The sequence below is a fragment of the Aristolochia californica genome, unplaced genomic scaffold, assembly GCF_029961685.1.
Source record: "Aristolochia californica isolate CCGP_79_NKW_82.1479 unplaced genomic scaffold, dmAriCali1.0.hap1 SCAF_8, whole genome shotgun sequence".
NCBI classification, from domain to species: domain Eukaryota; kingdom Viridiplantae; phylum Streptophyta; class Magnoliopsida; order Piperales; family Aristolochiaceae; genus Aristolochia; species Aristolochia californica.
This window is the reverse complement of record NW_027182279.1, coordinates 3,644,163-3,666,275: the sequence shown is the minus strand read 5'-3', so window position 1 is coordinate 3,666,275 and position 22,113 is coordinate 3,644,163. Positions and strand designations below refer to the sequence as shown.

Below are 22,113 nucleotides of genomic sequence, written 5' to 3'. Positions count from 1 at the left end.
GGCGTCAGGCTATGTCTAATGAGTATGATGCTCTTGTTTAGAATAGGACATGAGAACTTGTACTCTTGGATCCCTCGCAGAATCTGGTTGGTTGAAAATGAATTTTTTGTACTAAATATCTATCTGATGGCCCTATTGATAGGCACATGGCTCATTTAGTATCCTAAGTGTTTCACAAGTACCATGGGATTGATTATCATGAAACCTTTAGTTTCGTTGTTAAGCCTACTACTATTCGCATCGTGCTTAGCCTTGCTGTAAGTCGTGGCTGGTTGCTTCGACAACTTGATGTCAATAATATATTTCTCCAAGGTACCCTGTCTGTGGATGTTTTTATAGCACAACCACTAAGTTTCATTGATTGTGATTATCCCCACCATGTTTGCACACTTAGCAAGGCAATCTATGGTCTCAAGGAAGCTCCACATGTTTGGTATCATGAATTGCCCCAATTTCTTATCACATTTGGTTTCACCAACTCTCATGCAGATTCCTTTCTATTTATCTCTCACACATGTACTGCTGTGTTGTATATTATGGTCTATGTGGATGACATCATTATTATAAGAGATAATGATCAAGTTATGACAACGTTCATCCACCTTCTTGCTCATACGTTTTCACTAAAGGATCTTGGCTCCTTGACTTCTTTCTCGGAGTTGAAGTTGTTTCTCATTCTCAAGGATTACTTCTATGTCAATGCTGGTATATTTCTGATATGTTTGCTCGCACGCGCATGACAAATGCAAAACCTGTAACTATGCCTCTTGCCACGACACTCTTTGATCCATCCAAATATCAGATTGTTGTTGGTAGTCTCTTGTCTCTTACGTGCCATGACATCATTGCTTACATAGTTAATAAGTTGTCTTAGTTTATGCATTGCCTTACTACTGACCATTGGGATGTTGTCAAGTGATTGTTGCACTATCTTTGTGGGACTCTGGATCATGGTACTATCCTACATCAACAATCTTCTTTATCTCTCCATGCATTCTCTAATGCTGATTGGGTAGGAAACAAGGATGATTTCACTTTCACATGTGCCTATCTTGTTTACATAGGTCGCAATCCTATCTCTTGGAGTTCTAAGAAGCAACGGATTGTGGTTCGCTCCTCTACTGAGGTGGAATATTGCTCTGTTGCAACCACTGCAGCTAGTTGGATTTTCTCTCTTATTACGGAAGTTGGTGTTTTTCTTCCGCAACAACAGGTACTTTATTGTAACATTGTTGTTACTATAAATTTGTGTTCCAATCCAATATTTCACTCTCGCATGAAACATGTAACTTTAGATTGCCACTTCATTTGAGAACAAGTTCAGTGTTGCGCTCTTCGGGGTACTCATGTCTCCTCTATCGATCACTTATCAGAGATGCTCTCATCAAACTGTTTCCGCAAACTCACTTCATCCTCTTGAAGACCAAGATTGGACTCTCCTTTCATATCTCCATCTTGCGGGGGACTCATGTCTCCTCTATTGATCACTTAGCAGAGATGCTCTCATTAAACTGTTTCCGCAAACTCGCTTCATCCTCTTGAAGACCAAGATTGGACTCTCCTTTTATATCTCCATCTTGCGGGGGGTATGATAGAGATAACGAATAATACTTACCTATAATTTCAAAGCTAATTTTTATCTTGTATGATAGAGATAACCGATAACTCTTATCATGTAATTTTATCTATCTGTAAACTATAATACTTATTTTCATGAATGTAAAGCAAGGTGAAAATATTTTCTTCCTTCTTATTATTTCTATATATCTATATCATTGATGAAGGAGGGACATTAGCCATTGAAATAAATCTTTTAAGTGGGAGAAGAGTGTCTTATCCTTTTCATTTTTTCTAGAACACCCCCTGCCCCCACACTAATTTATTTTTTAAAATAATAATAATAATAATAATAATTATTATTTATCTTTAAAAGTATTTATTGATTAAATTAAATATATTATTTATGTTATAGACTAATATTTAATGAACTACTAAAATAATATAAATATCATAAAAAATAAGTAACAAGATATTTAATTTATAAATTTTATTTAATTATCTTAAGTACATCCTATATATATTATTTAAGTAAATGTAGACATTGTATATCTAGCTCATGATTATTTTCTAAAATCGAAATTAAATTATTTTATAAATATTAATTAAATCGCTTGGAAAATTCATAATTATTTATCATGGTTTGGTTAAATTAAGTAAAAGATAATTATGAATGTAAATTATAATTGCATCAAAATTTAAATTGACCTTATCTAATTCAAAAACTGTTTTATAAATTTTATAATAATTTTAACTTGTTATATGTTAAGCTCACATTTTAAAATTAGCTAACTGTATTTATTTTAAACAATTATATAAAGAGGAATTTATGTTATCAAAATAAAAAAAATTATTTTGTTACGTCGAGTAATTAATAATTTGCATAAATGCCCATTTCTCCTTAATTATCTTATCTTAAATTTTCTTATATGAGGGAAAATTTATTGGCCTCTTTATTTTTCCCTTGGTTTTTAATTTTTAAAATTTTTTTGTAAAAATTATTTTAAAAACTTTATTTTTTGTTTCTGTTTTCCGTTTTATTTGACATCAGTCGATTTACAGATCAGTTTTTTTCCTATTTTGATAAATAAAATATTTAGATAAATTACATACATTCTCTTGAAATATAGCCTTCGATCGAACTTTGAATGCGCGACGCTCAGGAACGAAGTTGCAAACAGAAAAGATAATCAGCCCGCCGAGGGGTGCATTTTTGCTGATTTCTCATGGAGACGGAAAAAATTCCGGGAAGCCGCGGTTCCCTGGCACCTCCTCTTGTATTTATTTTCTTAGTTAGTTTGCAGCTCATTTCCAGATTTCTTGAGCAGCTCAAAAGGGTAAGATTTCGAATTCTGACAAAAATGCTGAATTAGAGAAGCTCTGATTAGATCTCGTTTCTCATTTTGTGATTTGTTTTCCTTTTTTGTTTCCATGCAGCTGAAAATCGAGTAGAAAGTTAATAAATCGTTGAATTAATGTTGAATTTAGATTTAAAAATCCAAATTCGAGGTGTATTTGGGTGATTGCACATATGATCTTCCTTGACTTACTCGATATTAGGAGTCCGGGCTTTTGTGGTGCCTTGGTAGCTAAAGATCATCTTTTCTTTATTCTTACAAAGTTCGATACTACTTTATATTTCGCTATCCTGTTACGTGGAGAATATTGCTTCTGTTTTTTGTTCATCTGTTTGATATCGTGGTTACATTGTCAGAAAGCAGCAAAGAGTCCCGTAGAGCAGCAACTTCGACAGGAGATAAGACAGCTTTTGAAAGAGGCAAATTCTTTATCCGTGTAGGTCATTGAACTCTTAGTTATAAATTTTCTTTTAGACTGTTCGTGCAAAGGCTCCATGTGAAATTTTAACAGGCTGCTAAATCTCTTCAAAGTGTACTTAATTTTCAATAGAACGACTTGTTTGGTATGCATTTTCTTGAATGTTTAACATGTCTTTCCAAAATCTGATGAGACTTGAACCCCCAATGTCACACTAGAAACTCCTGTTGTGGCGATGGAGTCAAAGGCCCCATCCACATTGTTCAGTATACATTGCTAACCAATTGCAACAGTTCTTTTTTATTCAGTTTTAAAAAGCGAATATCTGGGCCAAAGTTTCCTCTAAATGAATATATGAAGTTGGTAGGGATTCAATGATCTATTTCTTTTCTGATGTTGATTTTTCTATAAACATTTAAATGGAAGTAATAGTCTCCATGTGAGGTTATGACATGGAAATGGTTAACTGTAAGAGGTTGCAGGGCAGGGTCTTCGCCACTTGTTTCCCCTGCCTTATCTTACTTCTTTGGGATCTAGTTCTTGGTAACTGTGGATACACTTTCTGGGATGAAGCTGCATGGCATTCACTTACAAATATAGATTTAAGGAAGTATCAAGAATAATCACACTTCCTTTTGAGGTGATCTGCAACATATATATAGGTACTGTGGGTTGGGCGTATCCACTCTAAGTTTGCGCATTTGAGTTGGATGCATTTTTTAGGTAGTAAACATGATGAAACTGGTAGATGCTGGCATTCTTACATGCTTGGGATGGTTAAGGATAAAATAGGTGAATCTAGACGCTTGAAACAACACTTACATATATAGATTTTATGCTGCTCTTCGGGGAAATTTTCTGAAGTCTCTGTTACGGAGACTCTAAAGCAGTCACTATTTGTGAAAGGGCTGCGATTGATGGTATATGCTTAGAAGACTATCATTGCTTTTGAAATTTAACAGTGATGCTTCCATGTGTAAGAGCATATGTAACTGGGCTGTTGTTTGCAGTTTTTACGGGATGGATAGGTTACTTGTGGTGAGAGAATCCCTACCCCAATAGTTAGCTTTATGCTAGTGTTGGGTGATTATATGCATTGTGTCATTATCATTGTATGCGGAGTTAGTCCTTTATGTTAGCTGGAAGCTTTTGGCTTTTGAGTGGAGTGTCACCGCTTGGACCCTTGAAGTCATATGCTTCAAACCCATCATTTTTTTTATGCAGTTAAGTTGTAGTAATAGGATAATAACTAATAGAACATTCGAAAATTCATGAAAGGTGAGGACATACTCCTTTGTTTGCTAAATCATGTGCATAAAATTTGTCTCTAGGAGATACACAGAACTCTTAGATTTCCTAAAAGAGCAGCCATGTGCCTGACCTGTGGCACCAACCTTGTCCACCTAGTCACCTCACATAGAAATCATTTCCAATAATGATTCTTGGAGGGAGATAGGAAACTGTCTTAAAACTTGAAAGCAGGGTATAAACCTCATCTTGTTTGAGTTCATGTTGCTTGGACGTCTCCAATGGATTATAATTTGTCAAACAGAGCTATCGCCAATGATTCTTACCGTCAAAAGGGCTTTTGTTGAGTTTCTATTGGTGTTAAGCGTGCAACATGGACAAGACATGCTTGGGTGGGTATTGGTAGAATGTTGAAGAATAAATATGGAAGAGTCATACATGATTCTCATAGAAAGGAGTCTCATGGGAAGAAGCTGCAACCAAGGAGAAATTTTAGTATTATTAATTTTGTACTTTGTTAGAGTTATTTAATTGTTGTAGGACATCTTTTAATAGCTTTAATTTGGATGTAATAGGATATGGTTAGTTTAATTTAACTCCAATTCTATGTATTCTCTCTATTATAAATAGAGACTCAATGTACTTAATTTACATCAATCAGTGAATTATGTTCTTTTTTTATAAATTTTAGCATAGTATTAGAGCAGGTTCTGCTAACTCGGTCAATCCATAGAGACAATGTGTTCCTTTTCTTATCAGTCATCTTTATTAGTTGCCCCTTAGTCTTCTTTCTCATTGATGTTTCCCCCTATCTGAACACCCATTTTTACTTAGAGTTCGCACCTTCATAATGCACTTTCCATGTTTCAAATTATATATTAACGAAAAAATTTTTGAGTCTAGTTTCCAACACAGAAATAATTTTGATAATCGGAGTTTTTTACAAAAAGAAATCGTCATGTAAAACAACAAAGGTCAGACAATAGGAAAGATTCGAGCAACAGTAGAAAGCTTTGTTCTTTGATGCATTTTGTGCCATCAAGAATGAAGATTTATATAGAGAATATATCTCAAAAGAAAGCTCTCTAAATTTATTTTGTAACCCAACAAACTGTTTCTCAATTTGATCTTTCCAGACAAAGATATCGACATTGGAAGAATCAAAGGTCCTGTTGGCAGCCGGTTGCATGCGGAAATCCGAATTTTAAGCCCATTATTTTCTTCTCTTTTTGAGTTAATATTTTTGCTTTGCCTAAGTCTCCTATGTGCCATTAAACTCTAGTGGTAGTTTCTACCAATATGAGTCTTTTTTTCCAAGAGTTATTTTCATTCAGAGTTTTCTAATTAAATTAGAGTTTATGTTGTTTTCTGTTTCAAGAAAGTTTCTTGCTTTGATACTTGCAGCAATTGTCAGTGTTTTATTTGCTGCACATCAAACTCCTTTATTTCTTTGACTGGGTTAGTATTCATCCATGGTTTGAACTTTGTCTTGAGAAATTGTCTCATGTTTTGGGAGTTGAGTGTGTCAATACCTTTTGTTTGAGTTCCTTGAGTTGATCTTCTCATTTTACTTAGGTTACCTTATTATGTCCTTTGTTCATCCTAGAGGATTTTTGGAATTGTGGTAGCCTGATAGATTTACTACTTGAAGCTTGAAGAGAAGGCAACCAGGAGGCAATAAGCTTCAAAGTTTATTTAAAATGTTCCCACCAGAAATCAAGAAAATCCTCTGGACACTTACTCTTTGTTATTCTTTTAAAGAACAGAGTGGAAAATATGAGGGGAGAAACCATTCAGTAGGGGTTGTTATAGTTGGATACTCCCCCAGATGTTGTTCTATGCTAGTAAGTTCCATTTCTTTAAGCGATTCCTAGTTCCTTAATTAGGAATAATTGAGCGAGTCTAGCTGATTTTAATGGATTCTGGGATTACGGTTCTTCACTAGTCTTTTATATGTTTTGGTTAGCTTAAGCTCAACTTTAATGATTGCTCATGGGGTAGTCCATGTTCAGATGGGGAGGTCTCATTTGAGAGAGAAGGATAGCATCCACCTTGTATATTCTGTGAGTTTCTGTCATTGCAACTTTCACAAAGTACGTGAAGGCTGTTCTTCATTGAGTCCCTTCAAGTTGAAGAGTATTAGAAATTAGTCATTTTCAGGATTTTTTTCTTGATAATTCTGATGATAGGGAGGATGCATGTTGTCGAGTGACAATCTGTTTGTCCATACTCCTTACAGCACCAACCATTTGGCTGCTCTGTTGGCTAGAAATGAGGTCTCCCTCCAACACCTTGTCATTGGAGGCAGATTTTCTATATGTTAACTCTTGTGGTTATTTTTATTGCATAATGGAACTCAATTCCTTCTCCTTTTCTTCCATTTCTATGTCCTTTTCCTTGTTTTGTACTCTCCTTTTCTTTTGTTAAGCCTTTCTTTCTGTGTTCAAAAAAGCAATTTTACTTGAATTCCTGCAAAATAGATTTTTCTGAAGAAAAAGACTCAACCTTCTGAAAAGAATTGGTGAAAAAAATTGGTAGATTACTTAGTGTACATGAAGATCTCCTCAATGCAATGATTGGAAAGTGGATCAACTGCAAAATTATTTTCGTTTTCTGTGGACCAAGAAAAAACTATCACTGTTCTCATAGAGACAATAGGGATGGACGGGTAGTTTTTTTTTTTTTCAACAGGAAAAGATAAAAGAGAAAGGTGAAGGAAGTTATAAAGCGAGATGTTTTTGAGCAATGACCAATTGGAAAGCAACATATTCAACTGCATGATCAATGGGGTTACAATACAGGCTAAAATCCCAAATACGAAGTCCTGAGTGATACAGGACAATATCTACTGCAGTGAATTGGCTAAAGCAAGCTTAAAAAAGAAGGGAACTCCATACCTACAACCCAAAGATTTCCATTTCTCACTCGTAAAACAAATTTAAGCACCGAAAAATGTTCATTCCGTTGTTATTGATCTGGATAAAGGCTTGTCTAAAACTGAGAAGTTCATGGCCCCTGTCAAGAGTTTGGCAGTTCACTCTACGAATGTAGGTCATGTTAGTTTTGAAGATGACACAAGAAGTTATATGGGTATTGGTTTATGTTTTTGTGCTTATATTATTTGTTATGGGTGATAAACTGTAATTCAAACTCTTTTTTTTTGAATGATGAAAAATTAATTTGAAAGGGGGAAAAGGGCCAAAATTCCAAACATAACTAGAAACAAGAGAAAAGGAAAAAAATAAAAAGAGGAAAATAAAAATGCAATTTATGGGCAAAGTTCACACCAAGTTGACAAGAGGATCTTTCTTTAGAAAGCAAGTCAGTCGAGGAATTTACTGAGTGAGCACATACTCCCACAAAATCTAAGAGGAAGCTGTGAGATCAGGAATTTGAAGGAAATAATGAAGAAACCTCCCAGAGGGATCATCTAAGCCAGTACTCTAAGAGATGACAATGGTAGAATCTTCTTCAATGCTTAAGTGACCAGAGAAGTGATCATAGAACAGGATAATATCTTGAACGACAGTCCTTACTTCAGTTTCCGTGGAGTCAACCTCAATTATAGACCCAGAGAAGGATATTAACCAAAATATTTTGACGTTTCTTCTACAAATGAATTTGAAAATTTTGCTCGTCTCTTTTATGTTTCTGTGTAATGCTATTTTTCTGTTGGAACCTTCAAATATTAATGGTCCATGGGGCTTCAAATGTGGTTACAGGCCGTCCACATTTGCACAAGCTGCGAAACTTAGAAGAAAGGCAGCTGCTAAAGAGAAAGAGCTTGCAAAAGGTATGTTGAATGCTATCAGTGGAAGCTTTGAGGAATCTTCTAAAAAGAGGCATCTTTTAGAAAAAAAGATAACTCAAATGCCATATATGCGACTTAATTTAAGAAAACTCTTCAACGTTTTGGAAAGAAAATAAGCAGAAAATATGGGATTTGTTGAAAGAAAAAGGAACCCAAGTACAGAATGAGAATTTTCTTCTTTGTTTTCTTTTTAAATAGAATTTAGAAACTATTATTCCATCTCTGATGGTATTGACAAATGAAAATGCTTTAACATGTAAGTGAATCCAGAGACCTTCCTGAGAATGAATTATAGTTCCTTTAACAAAGTTTGTGGGTCTCCAAGATACAAATTATGGAACTTCTTGATAGTGATCCCTACTTCAGTATCCATGTGGCATCATGCTAATTAAAATTTTGTGAACAATTAATGAATCATTTGATATTTTGGAGAACATCTTACTTAACCAGTTATTGCTAAGCTATTTTTTTATTGTTGTTTAAAGTGTTTTTGAATGGTGGTCCTCTAACATAAATGAAAACAAAAAGAAGCAGAAATGGACTAAGACAAGCAAGAAAGGAGAGGTTGTCTTCATGGTCTATGCAGAGTAGTACTGAAAGATAGAAAGCATCTATGTGACAATGAAAAAACCAGATGACAAAAGTAGTGGTACTTCAAGCAATAACTTAAAAGTACGAAAAAGAATGAAAATTGTGGTTTCACTTCTAAGAAGTCTGGTTCTGCCTCTCCTAATCATGTTACAGAGACAGTTCCTTTCTAATATGTTGTTGTGGGTATGATATCGGACTGGTTTTCTGGGTCTTTTCTAATTATCACAGGTAGCTTTATTGTGTTGCCTCTAGTAAATCTATATAGTTACCAATTCTTCTGTTCTCTTTGAGGCTACCTCTGTTGGGATGAAATGTGCATGGATTTCGTGTACAGTAAAGCACATCTTTGTGGACATCACCGTACTGGATTTCTGTTTGCCACTATGATTACATTTTTTTCCATGATTTGCTAGCATTGCATTTTCATTGTTGCTTACGGTTACTGTGAATACAACTAATTGCTTCCTGAAAGTCTTTGTGAATTTCCAGTTCAGGAATTGCATACCAAGGAAGCAAAAGGATCTTTTGATGTGTACTTCAAATCACTCTTGTGTTTAAAGGTAGATTTTGGACCCATGAGCAACTCCTGTGGTTCCCTCCATTGGTTTCTAATTACTTAAAAGTTTTTCAAACTTTCTTTGGCTTGACCAAATCTGAAAAGGAAACAAGTCACTAACTGTGGGTGACTGGCTTGAATTTAGTAGGTATTGACACTTACTGGCCTCAGTTGGTGGTTTTGGGGGGTTCCTATTGCAGTCATTCCTCAGCAGTTGCTTCGACCTTTTGGTAATATGTTCCTGCACAGGGAATTTGTTCAGGCACTACTACGTACTTTTATTTCTTCTGAGGTCTAAGAAAAGTGTACTGCAGTTGTTTGGTGTGATTTTGACTAATTTTTATTTAGGTTTATGTTGCCCTCTTCCAACTTATTTAATCTTCCCCCATGGATTTTGGTTTTGTTTACTAGTTGCTCTTCCAATTTTTTTGTCTTTGTATTAAGAAAAGGTCTTTGTTTTTGACAAATTAACTCTTAATTACCTCTCAATATGTGATTCTTCTTGCATCACTTGGTTTCTTCTTAAACAATGAGCAAAAAGAAAGAACCATTCAGTGTAATCTCTTCTAATCAAAATTCCACCAACTGTTGTTGTGTCACAATTTTTTAATCTGGAAGGTTAGAAAGGTCAGATAGATTGGGTGACAGTTTGCAAACAAGTCATCAGATTTTCTAGGGGCAATGGAACCATTGAAATTCATTTCTCTGTATGGGTCGGTGCCTAGTAGCTAGAAAGCAATGCTTTCTCCAATCTGGTTCTGAAATCATTAAAACTAGGGGAGCAAGGAAAACCGGCTGACTTGGTCACTTTGGTTGGTTCGATTGCTGAATTGTCAAACCTGCACAGGGCAAAAAGACTGGTATAACACCTTCCCTTTTAACGTTTGCTAGTGAGAGGGCGACACCCTTGCTCTATTGGTTCAGAGAGTGAAGGGGCAGCAATCCCCTCTTGCTGCTCTCTGTTTCTGACAAGAAAGAAGAAACAGAGAGGAAGGGGAGTCTTGGCCTCCCTGTTGTCACACAAATGGAACAGGGGGCTGAATTGCCTTCTAGGCCTCCTCGATGTGTTCCATCTGGATAACAGGGATGTGGGTCCCCCTTGTTCTCCCTTTTCTTCACCTGCTGGGAGGGAGATCCTTCCTCTCTGTCATAGGGAGTGGGAGTGGTAGGAAATGTTTCTGACGGATCTCCATTCTCCCTGAGCCTTATTTATAAATTATACCAATACTTACATGGATCTGGAATATTACATACAATGCATAGATCTATAATAGTACAGAATATTACATAACATTAAGCATAATATGTAATAAAATAATACAAATGTATGTTTTAGAAAAACAACAGTGTGAACAAATACTTTTTTGAAAAAGATGAGATTATATTAAGGGCGAGAATGCCTTAACTACATAATTATGAAGAAGACTGAAGGGACCCCAAGACAATGAGAGATTGCTAGGAGGTCCCTTCCCTAGCAAAACTTTCAGCCACAGAGTAGGCTGATCTAGTAACATGAAACCAAACAATATCAAAATTTACAGCCAAATCTGAAATCTTTTGAAGGGTCTGCAAGTGATGCCATTGGGGGGGGGGGGGGGGGCAATAAGGAGATGTAGCCAATAACTACCTTAGAGTCCCTTCAACCCAGAGGCATCGAGAAGAATGATCAACAACTGAAGTTGGAGAAGATAGAGAGCCCATCCTTAGGCACCAAAGTCTCAGCAGCGATCTCATCTGCAATTCCAAGGGGCCTTGAGTAGAAGACAGGGGTCTGCATGGTATGGTTCCTAAACACCCCTCAACCCCCCCCGATACCAACCAACCCCAAACAACCCCCCCCCCCCCCCCCCCCCCCCCCCCGATACCAACCAACCCCAAACAACCGAAAGCATTGGCATCAAAATTGAGTTTAATGACACCAAGGGGGAGGGACCCACTCCTACATAGTGGTGGGTCAGGTTATGCACATCTGAGTAATAAGGCGCCAATTATTACGAAGTGGGGAGGCTGATAGACTTCTGAATTCTTCCTGCGTACTCAGCAAGGTCACAATGGAGCTGATCCTCTAGATGATTTCATCTTTAGAGGCTCTGGAATGCCAAAACCTTCAATTATTCTGCTCGAGCCACAACCCCCAAGGAACTTGAACAAGAATGGCTGACAGCAAACATTTTTCCTACTTCGGGAGGCTCGCTCCCTTGCTGAATTGGCAAAAGATACTCAGGTTGCTCGGGGCACAAAAGGAGAGACCAATCTTAGGAAGGAGCCCAAATGCCCCATGCAAAGGGGTAGTGGAGGAGGACATGGTCAACACATTCATCAACAACATCACGATGGTCACATAGAGTGTTTGCAACAGTATTGCCTTGACACCTGAGATTGTCAACCGTGAGGATTTTGCCAAGTAAATCACTCCATAAGAAGAAGAAGGCTTTCAGGGGGCTAGAGAGTTTCCAACTGATAACAGCAAAGTGATTGGGGGCGGTATGCCATCCCCGCAGAATGGTGTATGCCGAGGAGATGGAGAAAGTCCCATTTGCCAGCTGTCCAGATGATTCTATCTTCCAAAAAGCAGGGCCAGACATTTTGAAGGATGGGAGGGAGCTGGCAAATGTGTTCAGTTTCCTTGTCCTTTAAACCTCTTCTGAAGTGGAAGTCCCAACCACCATAACTATCACCCGCAACATGAGAGTCAGTAACTGAGGTGAGCTGATCATCAATCAAACTAACTAGACAAGGGAAGGAAGCCGAGAGGGGCCTTATGTCAATCCATTTGTCCATCCAGAACTGGGTGCTCTCCCCATTTCCCACATAGTGATGAATAACTTTTGAGAAGGTAGGTAGCAAGGGGTAAAGTGATCTCCATAAAGGTGAAAGGTTCTGATGAGGGCCCCCTTCAGCCACCATCTACCACTCCATATAAGGTTTGACATTGTATTTAGACGACAAAACCCTTTAAGAAGAAGTGTAAGATTCATCTTTTTTACCGATCGAACTCCCAATCCCACCATAGAGTTTGGGATACAAGCATCGCTCCACTTGATAAGGTGGTACTTGAAGCCCCCATAAGCCCCATGGCAGAGATAGTTTTTCTTAAATTTCTCAATATGGTTTCTCATGGATGCCAGGCAGGGGAGGAAGGGCATTAAGTATTGAGGTAGCCCTGCAATACAGGAGTTAAGGAGGGTTAACCTGCCCGCCTTGGATAGGAGCCTTTCCTTCCATGTTGAGAGACGAGCCTCTAGCTTTTCAATGACTGGTGTAGAAAGATGTTTATCAGGTTTCTTGTCAAACAGGGAAAGGCCGAGATAGGTGGCTGGAAGAGACGCAATAGAGCAGCCCATATAGTTGGCGAATGTCTATCCTCTTCAACAACATGGAATCCAGTCATAGATGACTTTCACCAATTAATATTTTGCCCTGAACTTAATTCAAATAACCCCAAAAAGGCCTTTAACTTCATTAGTTGGTTAATGGAGCCGTCACAAAGACATAAGGTGTAGTCGACAAAGTATGCAAAAAATATAATATATAATATGATATTCATACACTAGACTTAATGTTATTTATGTAGAACATAATATGGTATGTAAATTTTATATAATGCATTTATTACATATAATGTGATATCACAACTATAACTAATATTATACATAGTATAGTGTATATACAACATATCACAAGCAAAAACCTTCTTTTTTAAATAGTTTGAAGAAAGTATTTAGAAGAAGCCAAAACCCATTCTATCAACATACCAGCTGTAAGGTCTAGAAGACCAACTAGCATATTTGGGTTCCGATGAAGATCAAAATCCTAGTTCCGAAGTTATATTGCTTTCCTTAAACAACAAGGAAGTCTCTCTAGGATGTCCACAGAAAGTCTAACACGAACTAGAGGGAGGAAGATCACATGTAATTGTAATTTTTTTGAGCCAAAAGGAAGTTTCCTAGTTTAGGCATTGAAGAAAAGTTCATAACTTAATAGGAGTCCAACCAAGTAAATTTTTTTTTTATGTCACGTCACATAATATGAGATATAATAGTGTAGAAGGGTATGATATTTGGACCGACCCATAAGCCTTAGGAACAGTTTTAGTTTCTTGTTTTAGGAGTTGTTAGTTAGGCAAGTCCAATCTTTTGCTTTGAAGCCCTATATAAACCCCTTTAGGATGTGGGGAAGAACATCTTACCTTATCTTGAGTTGGAGTTTTATTTCATCCTTGAGAAGTTTTTCGGCATGTCAAGTTTTAGGGTTCAAGTTGTTAAAATATCAGTCCAAGGGTATTTTGGTCATTTTCCATATTCTGATTTATTGTGGCATAGTTCTGTTAGGTAGATAATTTTATTAAGCTCTTACGTTTCAAGTTTCATTCTAATCAGAGTTGTATTAAGGGCATTTTTGTCCTTACCTGTAATTGTCATTGAAGTGATTAATAAAAGGGGGGAGCTTGTGCTTTTCTAGAACAAACTCCAATGTAGACTTGGCTGCTTCTTCTTTCTTTCCTCTCTCAATCTTTTTTTCCTCTTTCTCTCTCAAATCTACTCTTTAGCATGGTATCAGAGCAGTGAAGGCAGTCTTGGGGAGATCTTCTTCAGTTTTGTGACTTCTTCTTCTTCATTCAGCAACCCTTCTGAAGGTTTTTCCAACATCTGGACTGGTAGGGTAAAATCTTTTCCTCTTTTCTTCCTACCATAACCAATTGGTTGATGGCTCCTACTATCAATTGGATGATTACTATGTTTTTAAGCTCTTTAAGGGATCCTACTTGAAGCCCTAGCTTCATTTTTGCCTGCGCAGCCTACCTAGGGCTTGCATCATCCTCCCCACAGCCTGCATCATCCATCTTACATGCAATTAAGTTGTTTTTGTTCAAGTTTCCACTTCAATTGAAGATTGCGACTGCTGTCACATTACTTGTTTATACACTTGGAGTGAAGGTGTGCCCTTATTTCTTGATTTGTGGTGCCCACTTGCCTGCGCAGGGTAAATTGAATTGGGGAAAGTAATCCCTTGTGTAATAAGGCTCTCATTTGCATTGAATTGTGATCTTTTTCGGGGAAAACAGATGACTGAATCTACCACACAAGTTGCTGTCCAAAGAGAAACTGAAAGTTCAGATGGAAAACACTCTAAGCCTATTTAGATAACCTCTATCAGATTGAATGGATGAACTATGTGAATTTGTCAAGATCCGTTCTTATTTTTCTGAAGGCTAGAATAATGGCTAAATACATAAGAGATAATTCCCCTATACCAGTAATTGAAGAGGTCAATCAAGTTATGACTTGGTGGGTGAACAATATGGAGTCACGTTTTTGTGACCAGATTTTAAGTTGTGGTACAACTAAAGAGATGTGGACAACTCTGGCTTCCATTTTGTCTCTCGAGAGCAATTTGTGTCGGATTTGTGAGCCATATATCTAGTACTTTAATATGAAGTGAGGAGATAGATCAGTGATAAATTATTTTTTTGAAATGAGAGGTGTCCTATAGGAAATCAACACCTTTTCATCATTTCACTGCAAATGTTGAGGACATCCATAAGGAAAAAAATCAAATTCAGGTTGCCAGGTTTTTAGATGGTTTGGGATCTGAATATGATGCTATTTGGGTCCAATTATTGGTCAATATCGATGTGATTACTCTTGAACAAGCCTTTAACAGAGTCCTTCAAGCAGAAGGTGCGGTAGTATGTAAATTTGAAAAAGATGATAGATTGTTATATGTTGCGGCTCTTAACCTCCAGTCATTTGTTGGTAAGCCCGAGGGTCAAATTTGTGGAAGTAGTAGCAGAAGTAGAGGTCAAGACTTTTCTACTCGAGGTCGTGGCCAAAATGATAGAGGGGATTGAAAATGTATTGACTATAGTTGATCTAACCTTATCTCTACAAGTGGTGGGAGAAGTTTGGTAAGCCTACTTGAGCCAATTCTATAGTCACAAACAAAGATGCTACTTCTCACTCTAGTTCACATGATGAGATTCAACAACTACTATTACGGCTTGGTCAATTGACTACACCATCTATCACTTCTTCTGTCATTGAGTTTGATCCTTTGTCCTCAGCAAGTGCCACAATGGCGAGCACAAGTATGACTACACTGAATGTGTCCCACTCTCCCTCTTGGATCATTGATTGATGGGCACCTACCCATATGTCAGGTATGTTTCCTTATTTCAGTTCATTTATCCTTCCCATTCATATCGCCAAGTTACTTTAGTTGTGGATCCACCTCCAAATTCAGGGGGAGGGTACCATACATACCACTCCTAAGATATCCTTGAATTCAGTTTTTTTTTGTTCCAAAATTTTCAATCAACCTCTTATCTGTGTGTCACATCACTAAGTCTTTAAATTGTTTAGTAACCATTTTCTTCTACTTCTTGTGGTTTTTGGAACTTGCAGACCAAAAGACGATTGGTTCCGGGCATGAGAAGTGAGGGCTTTGCCTATTGGACGATGATTTTATTCCCAAAGTTGTGGCACTTACCATTGCAGACTCCTCATACCTATGACACCTACGCTTGGGACATCCATCACCAGTTAAGCTGTGTCAGTCCTTTCCTTCTTTGTTAGTAGATATCTCTTTTGATTGTAAGTCCTGTACTCGGAAAACATCGTCAAGCCGGTTTCCCAGTTAGTCCTAGCCATAGCACCAAAATGTTTGAATTAGTTCATTCTAATGTATAGGGTCCATGTCGGGTTCCCAATCCATTTGGTTTCAAGTATTTTGTTTCTTTCATAGATGATTTTAGTCGGGTAAGTTGGGTGTATCTCCTACGGGAGAAATCTGAAGTATTTGATATATTCCTGATTTTTTTTAATGAAATAAAGAATCAATTTGGTGCCTGTGTTTATGTTTTTTGTACGGTTAATTAATTGAAGTATCTCAATAAAAAAATTGCATCATTTTTTGCTTTCCATGGTATTACTCATCGGACATATTGCACATATTCTCCTCAACAAAATGAGGTAGCAGAACACAAAAATAGACAATTGTAGTCAGGTTGAGTGCAAAGGCCGAATAGAACAATGGCTCATAGTGTTAGTGAGCTTATGTGAAGTATATTCTTCTTAAGATTGGTTTTCATATTTCAGAACCCATGGTTATGAAGTGTGACAACCAGGCTGCTATCTTCTTTGCAAGCAATCCTGTATTCCACTGGGGAACTAGATGTATAGAGATTCATTGTCATTTTATCAGAGATGTAGTTATGCAAGGAAAGGTGATTACTCCATATTTGAAGTCATTAGATAAACTTGGAGATGTGTTTACAAAACCTCTGGGAAGACGTGTGCACTTGGTGTTCTATGATAAGTTGGCATTGTTTGATATCTACTCTCCAGCTTGAGGGAGAGTTTTAAGATACAGGTCCAAGGGTATTTTGGTCATTTTTCATATTCTGATTTTTCTTAGCATAGTTCTGTTAGATAGATAATTTCATTAAGCTCCTATGTTTCAAGTTTCATTCGATTAAGAGTTGTATTGTATGAGTTATATGAGTTTTTGTAACTGAGGGCATTTTTGTCCATTCTTGTAATTATCACTTAAGTGGTGAATAAAAGAGGGAAACTCATGCTTATTGGGCATGAACTCCAATGCAGCCTAGGCTGCTGCTTCTTCCTCTCCTTTTTCAATCTGTTCTTCCTCTTTCTCTCTCAAATCTACTTGTTTACACAAGATTTATTGAAAATTTGCATCCAACAGATCTAGGGAGATAGGCTGGGTGCAGTGAGTATCCAACAACCCCATCGTGGATGTCCCCATCATCCAATTTGCTGATAACACCATCATTTTCATCAAAGGACCCCAAGAGTAAATCCACAATCTTAAAGTAATCATTGCATTCTTATAGCTGCTCTCTGGCCAGAAGGTTAATCGGCACAAATCCACTCTAGCTGGCTTCAACATCAGCCAGTCAAACAAAGTCCTTTGCAGCCTGGTGATAGAGAGAAACAAGAGAAGATTGTTAACTAGGAAGGGGAGACTGCTTTTCAAGGTAGGAAGGCTGATACTTATCAGCTCATGCATTGGCATTCCATTATACTTCCTAATTTTCCTCCACAGCCCAATGTCATTCACCCATTAAATTGAAAAGTTCATGAGAAATTTCCTCTAGAAAGGTTTGAACTTGATTTCGAACACCACTTGGTCAAGTGGTCGGATGTGGTAAAGCACAAGAACCAGGGAGTCTTGACATTAAGCCAATCAATTTGACGAATCAAACTCTATTGGCGATATGGTGTTGGGATATAAATAGGTGCGAGGATGCCATATGGAGGCAATTGGTGTCTCACAAACTCTGGCTGGATGATCATAGCTGGTGGCTCGGAGAAGGTAATATAGCAGTGCTCTCCCCTTTTGGCATAGTTTCTAGGATCTTCCCCCCAAGATCAGCACAACCATTGGCTTCCAGATGGGGCAAGGCAACACAGTTAGCTTTTGGCATGATATCTTGATCAGACAACAACTGCTCAAGTCCCAATTTCATGGTCTCCAATTCATAATCTCATAAAAGATATGAAGAAGTCACCATGGAGGAGATTTTCCAGAGTGAAACCAAGAGGCTACAACTGAAGGATCACTCTCAATCACCAGTGGACCTGAAAACCTGAAAAAAAGAAAACCTTCACTCATAAAAGTGACCGCAATCACAGTAGCCCAATGGTGCAGAGTATACCTGGAGGATCTAACCAAAATAGTCCCTAATAAAACCCCAACCTCCAATGGGGTCCAGATTTCCTCTTGAATTCCCATCAATGTTCAACTTCAACTACCCTTCATGAGGGGGAGACCAAGAAACAATACATGGAGGTCGAATATCAGAAGAAGCTATAATGTCTCTCCAATGCATTCTCAAAACAGCACTTGAAAGATGATGAGCCCCTGAAAACTTACCCAAATGCATGTTGTGAGTAATATGCTAAACTATACCCTTGAAAGACCAAAATATGCCCCTTCAGAAAAAAAACCCATAAAACCCATTTATGGGTGTTAAAACAATAAAAAACCCATAAAATGGAGAACTGAAAATATGCCAGAAGAGCAGTTCCAAATTAACTCATCCTCTCCAGCAAATATAATGAAGTGATTTTCAGATAAAGATAAAAGATTCCATATATCAACTGCTTCAATGCCAGTAAGATTATGATGAAAATTAAAATTCCAAGTTCTACTAACATACTATTGGGGAGCCAAAATATCTTGAGACAAAACCATATTAAAAAGATGAGGAAATAAAGTAGCTAAAGAAGAATTCCCAATCCACTCTTTCTTCCTGAACCGAACTCTACAACCACTGGTAACATGACATTATATTTAGTATATAATTAGTTTATGATGATGTCATACTGGTTTAATAATTGGTTGAACCCAAACGATCGGTTCAATTAAAACTGACTATTATTCCGGTTTCATGACCAGTCTGATTTTGATAACATTGTTTGAAAGATTCACAATTTTGTCTAGGAAGTTTCAGAAATGTTAGGTTCTCTATTTAAAATTGGTTTGTAACTACTAACTAGAGGGGTGATCAGCACAAAATCTAGAAAGCCCTGTATCCATGGTTTCTTTGGGCTTTAAATCTTAGTTTATCAAAGTCTATTGCACCAAGTTTGCTGCAATCCGACAATTCACAATGAAAGAGGCACCTGGGCAACCAAGGGCCATCCAGGATTTCTAAAGTGTTGTAGTAAGTTACCTCCTCAGGGTTTTCTGTGTTACAGTCATGAAGTGGATCTCTGGAATCCCGACAGTTCAAAGAAACTTGAGGTTTAATGTTTGAGTCGGAAGGAAATTCTCATCTTTGTATGTGAGTGGCTAACTGGGTTGCTTCCTGTCTTCTAAAGATAAGCCTTCGATCCTGATGGGACCTGATTGTACCATCCAGTGTCTCAATTTTTTGCTGACAATCTAACAAAATTTCCTTACACTCAGTGAATTTGTTTGTTTCTATGTACAACCATTTCCCATCCATCTCATATTTACACCTTTTAGCTGTAGATAGTAAATGAAATCGTTAAAGGATATGAATCTAGTTGCTTTTAGTATTTTATTTTTTATCATCCAAATAGATTGAGATTGTTCAATTTTTTTTTATACCATGCATCTAGTTATTATGATTGTTATTTGCCAGCATTCGTGCTTAGTTTTTGAAATTAGTTGATAGTCCCTATTCATTATTTCTAAGGACCACTGGTGAACTGCAAGATTTTTGTAAAATGAACTGCAATTTCGTGAGGAGAGGTTTGACAATGTCTGCAGGAACACAATTTTATAAATTAAAAATGAAGTAAACATACTCTTGATGTGAGGAATATAAACTCTCTAGCTTATTGTTATTATATAAATTGTTCAGCAAAATGACCCTACTGGTCTTTGAAGGAGGTCTGGGGGACTGTGGAAGGAATTTTCTAAAAGTTCCTGTCCTCTGGAGAGACTATGTTATCTACTGAACATTGTGCTGATTTTAGGGTCATGACCAGATGCTATTTTGTTATTTTGTCCTGGCTATTCTATGAAGTTAATTATAGTGGCTCCATTGTGAATAGGGTGCAATTAGATGAAATTTATTGTATAACCTCATGATTCTCCAAGTTCCTTAACTTCATATCTGTTTGTACCTTGATCTCTTATTCTCCAATCGGCTCTATTGATGTTCACTAATATTTTACTAAGTTATGTGGGAACCAGCAGAAGCCATGTATAAGTTTCAAGAAGGATTCCACATCATCATTGTGTGTAGGCCTAATAACTCCACTTCGATTTCTTTTGTATGCTACAGACAAGATTGAACTGGCATACGGTAGTGGTAGGGGTATGTACGAATTTATAGCGTTTCAACACGTCACGCTTCTTGTAGTGAGTTAATGAGATGATCTCAATATGAAATAAAAATGGGTGCCAGTAGGACCTTAGTCTTCTTAAAACACTTTTTCCATTGTTGAAAGTTTTACCTCCTGTAACTAATAAGCTGATCTCCATCAAGGCCATGCTTCAGTTTCAACCTTGAGTGGTACCTGTTCTTCTGCACTACTTTTTTAATTTTTCTTTGGAAAGCATCTCCTTCATTTTTTCCAACCGAACTTGTAGAACTAATCTGTTTGCCCCTCTACAGGGAAGGTGCTATCTTGGAAAGCTGGGGAATCTATTGCTGGTCATGTTACGGTAAAGATTTAAAATGTTTTATTTATTTTGAATCTTAAAATTTTTCAAATGTTCAATACAAAGGCATGCTCAAGTAGAATAACTTCTGTTGTATTTGTGTTTGTGAAGATCAACTCTCTTATGACAGTGAGTGGAAATTCGAAACATCAAAGTGGCTAATATTTTACCATTTCATAGTCATCGCCAGTTGCATTGACATCTTGTCGTTTCTTTGTTATTTTCAAATTTTTGTTGCAGTTCTTTTCAAAACATGTTTTATGTTACAATTGCAGGTTGGAATTGTACCATGGATACTGCTGGCCACTAGAGTGAGCAAGTTTATTTCCCAGAAATTCCCATAGTGGTGGGTGCACTTTTCTGTGGTGGAATGGCACAGCTCGTCGCATTTTTTCCTGAGTAGTGTTCTTATTTTGCCTATCATTTTTGGCGTTCTTTTGGTTAGACTCAGGCCTTCAAAATGTCCTATGCAAAGAGTAGCTGCAATTGGAAAACAGAACAATTGCACAAGTTGGATATAAACACTTCTTACATTTGGATAAGACTGGATTCTGCAATAGTTAAAACCTCGCTGGACGCCTTCAATTGTCTTTCTTCACTACTGAGCAGAGAATGATACTTACCTTATCTTTCACTTAATTGATAGGCTATATTTATGAGGATAAACCGTTAAAGCCTCTCCGTTAGACTGGTTTCTGAGCTACTAAATAAACGAAACCTAAATATCAACAATGTCTAGTGTGTGTTTCTTGAAGGCAATGCACATTTCTTCATCCTATAACGCTCAAAATCAAAGACTTGAGTCAGCTTACGTCAACAGTTTCAACTTATTTAAGGATTACAAAATTTGATGAGTTTGAAACCTTAAACATAGGTTGTTGAATCTTAGTGTTATTTGAGTGAATTTTTTTACCTAGAACACAATTCGAGATGATCCATAGTCATCAGTTCAAATTTTAAAAATAGTTACACCCAAAACAAAGTGAATTCCATTCGAAGGTTGCCTAATGTAGCGAGTTAGGCGAAGAGATCCAAGGGTGAGAGTACAATGTAGTCGCGACTTTTGTGTCTTTGAGGTCTTCTGTTCCCTGCTTAGTACATAATAAATTTAGCCGCTTTGTTAACATGAGCTCAGTGTACATCAACTATTTCCTTGGAATTAGAATACTTATGCATTGAGGGAAAAGTTAGTTTGTTAGATAAATGAAACTCGTGAAATTATATGCCTCTCTACACAAACTGAATAAACCTAATGCGATAGAAATGGATTAGAACCCAATTAGATTATAATTAGAAATTTTTTAGGTCCTATTACCATTAGAGCCTATGCATTCCAAAATTTTATTCGTGTGGAAGTCTTAGATGTGTAGCTACTTAGGATGCCCTTTTCCTAGTTTATGAGACTTAATTG

The 22,113-nt window shown here is 37.1% G+C and overlaps 1 protein-coding gene across 1 annotated transcript; it reads left to right on the top strand.

The window, feature by feature from the left end:
• The first annotated feature begins 2,692 nt into the window (after positions 1–2,692).
• LOC137939251 (protein GET1) lies at positions 2,693–21,300 on the top strand. Its single transcript, XM_068784485.1, has 7 exons — positions 2,693–2,894; positions 3,272–3,351; positions 8,304–8,374; positions 9,473–9,543; positions 9,688–9,769; positions 20,656–20,705; positions 20,978–21,300. Exons 1-7 carry the CDS (start codon positions 2,784–2,786, stop codon positions 21,044–21,046), a joined length of 534 nt encoding a protein of 177 aa, XP_068640586.1. The 5' UTR covers positions 2,693–2,783; the 3' UTR covers positions 21,047–21,300.
• The last annotated feature ends 813 nt before the right edge of the window (positions 21,301–22,113 follow it).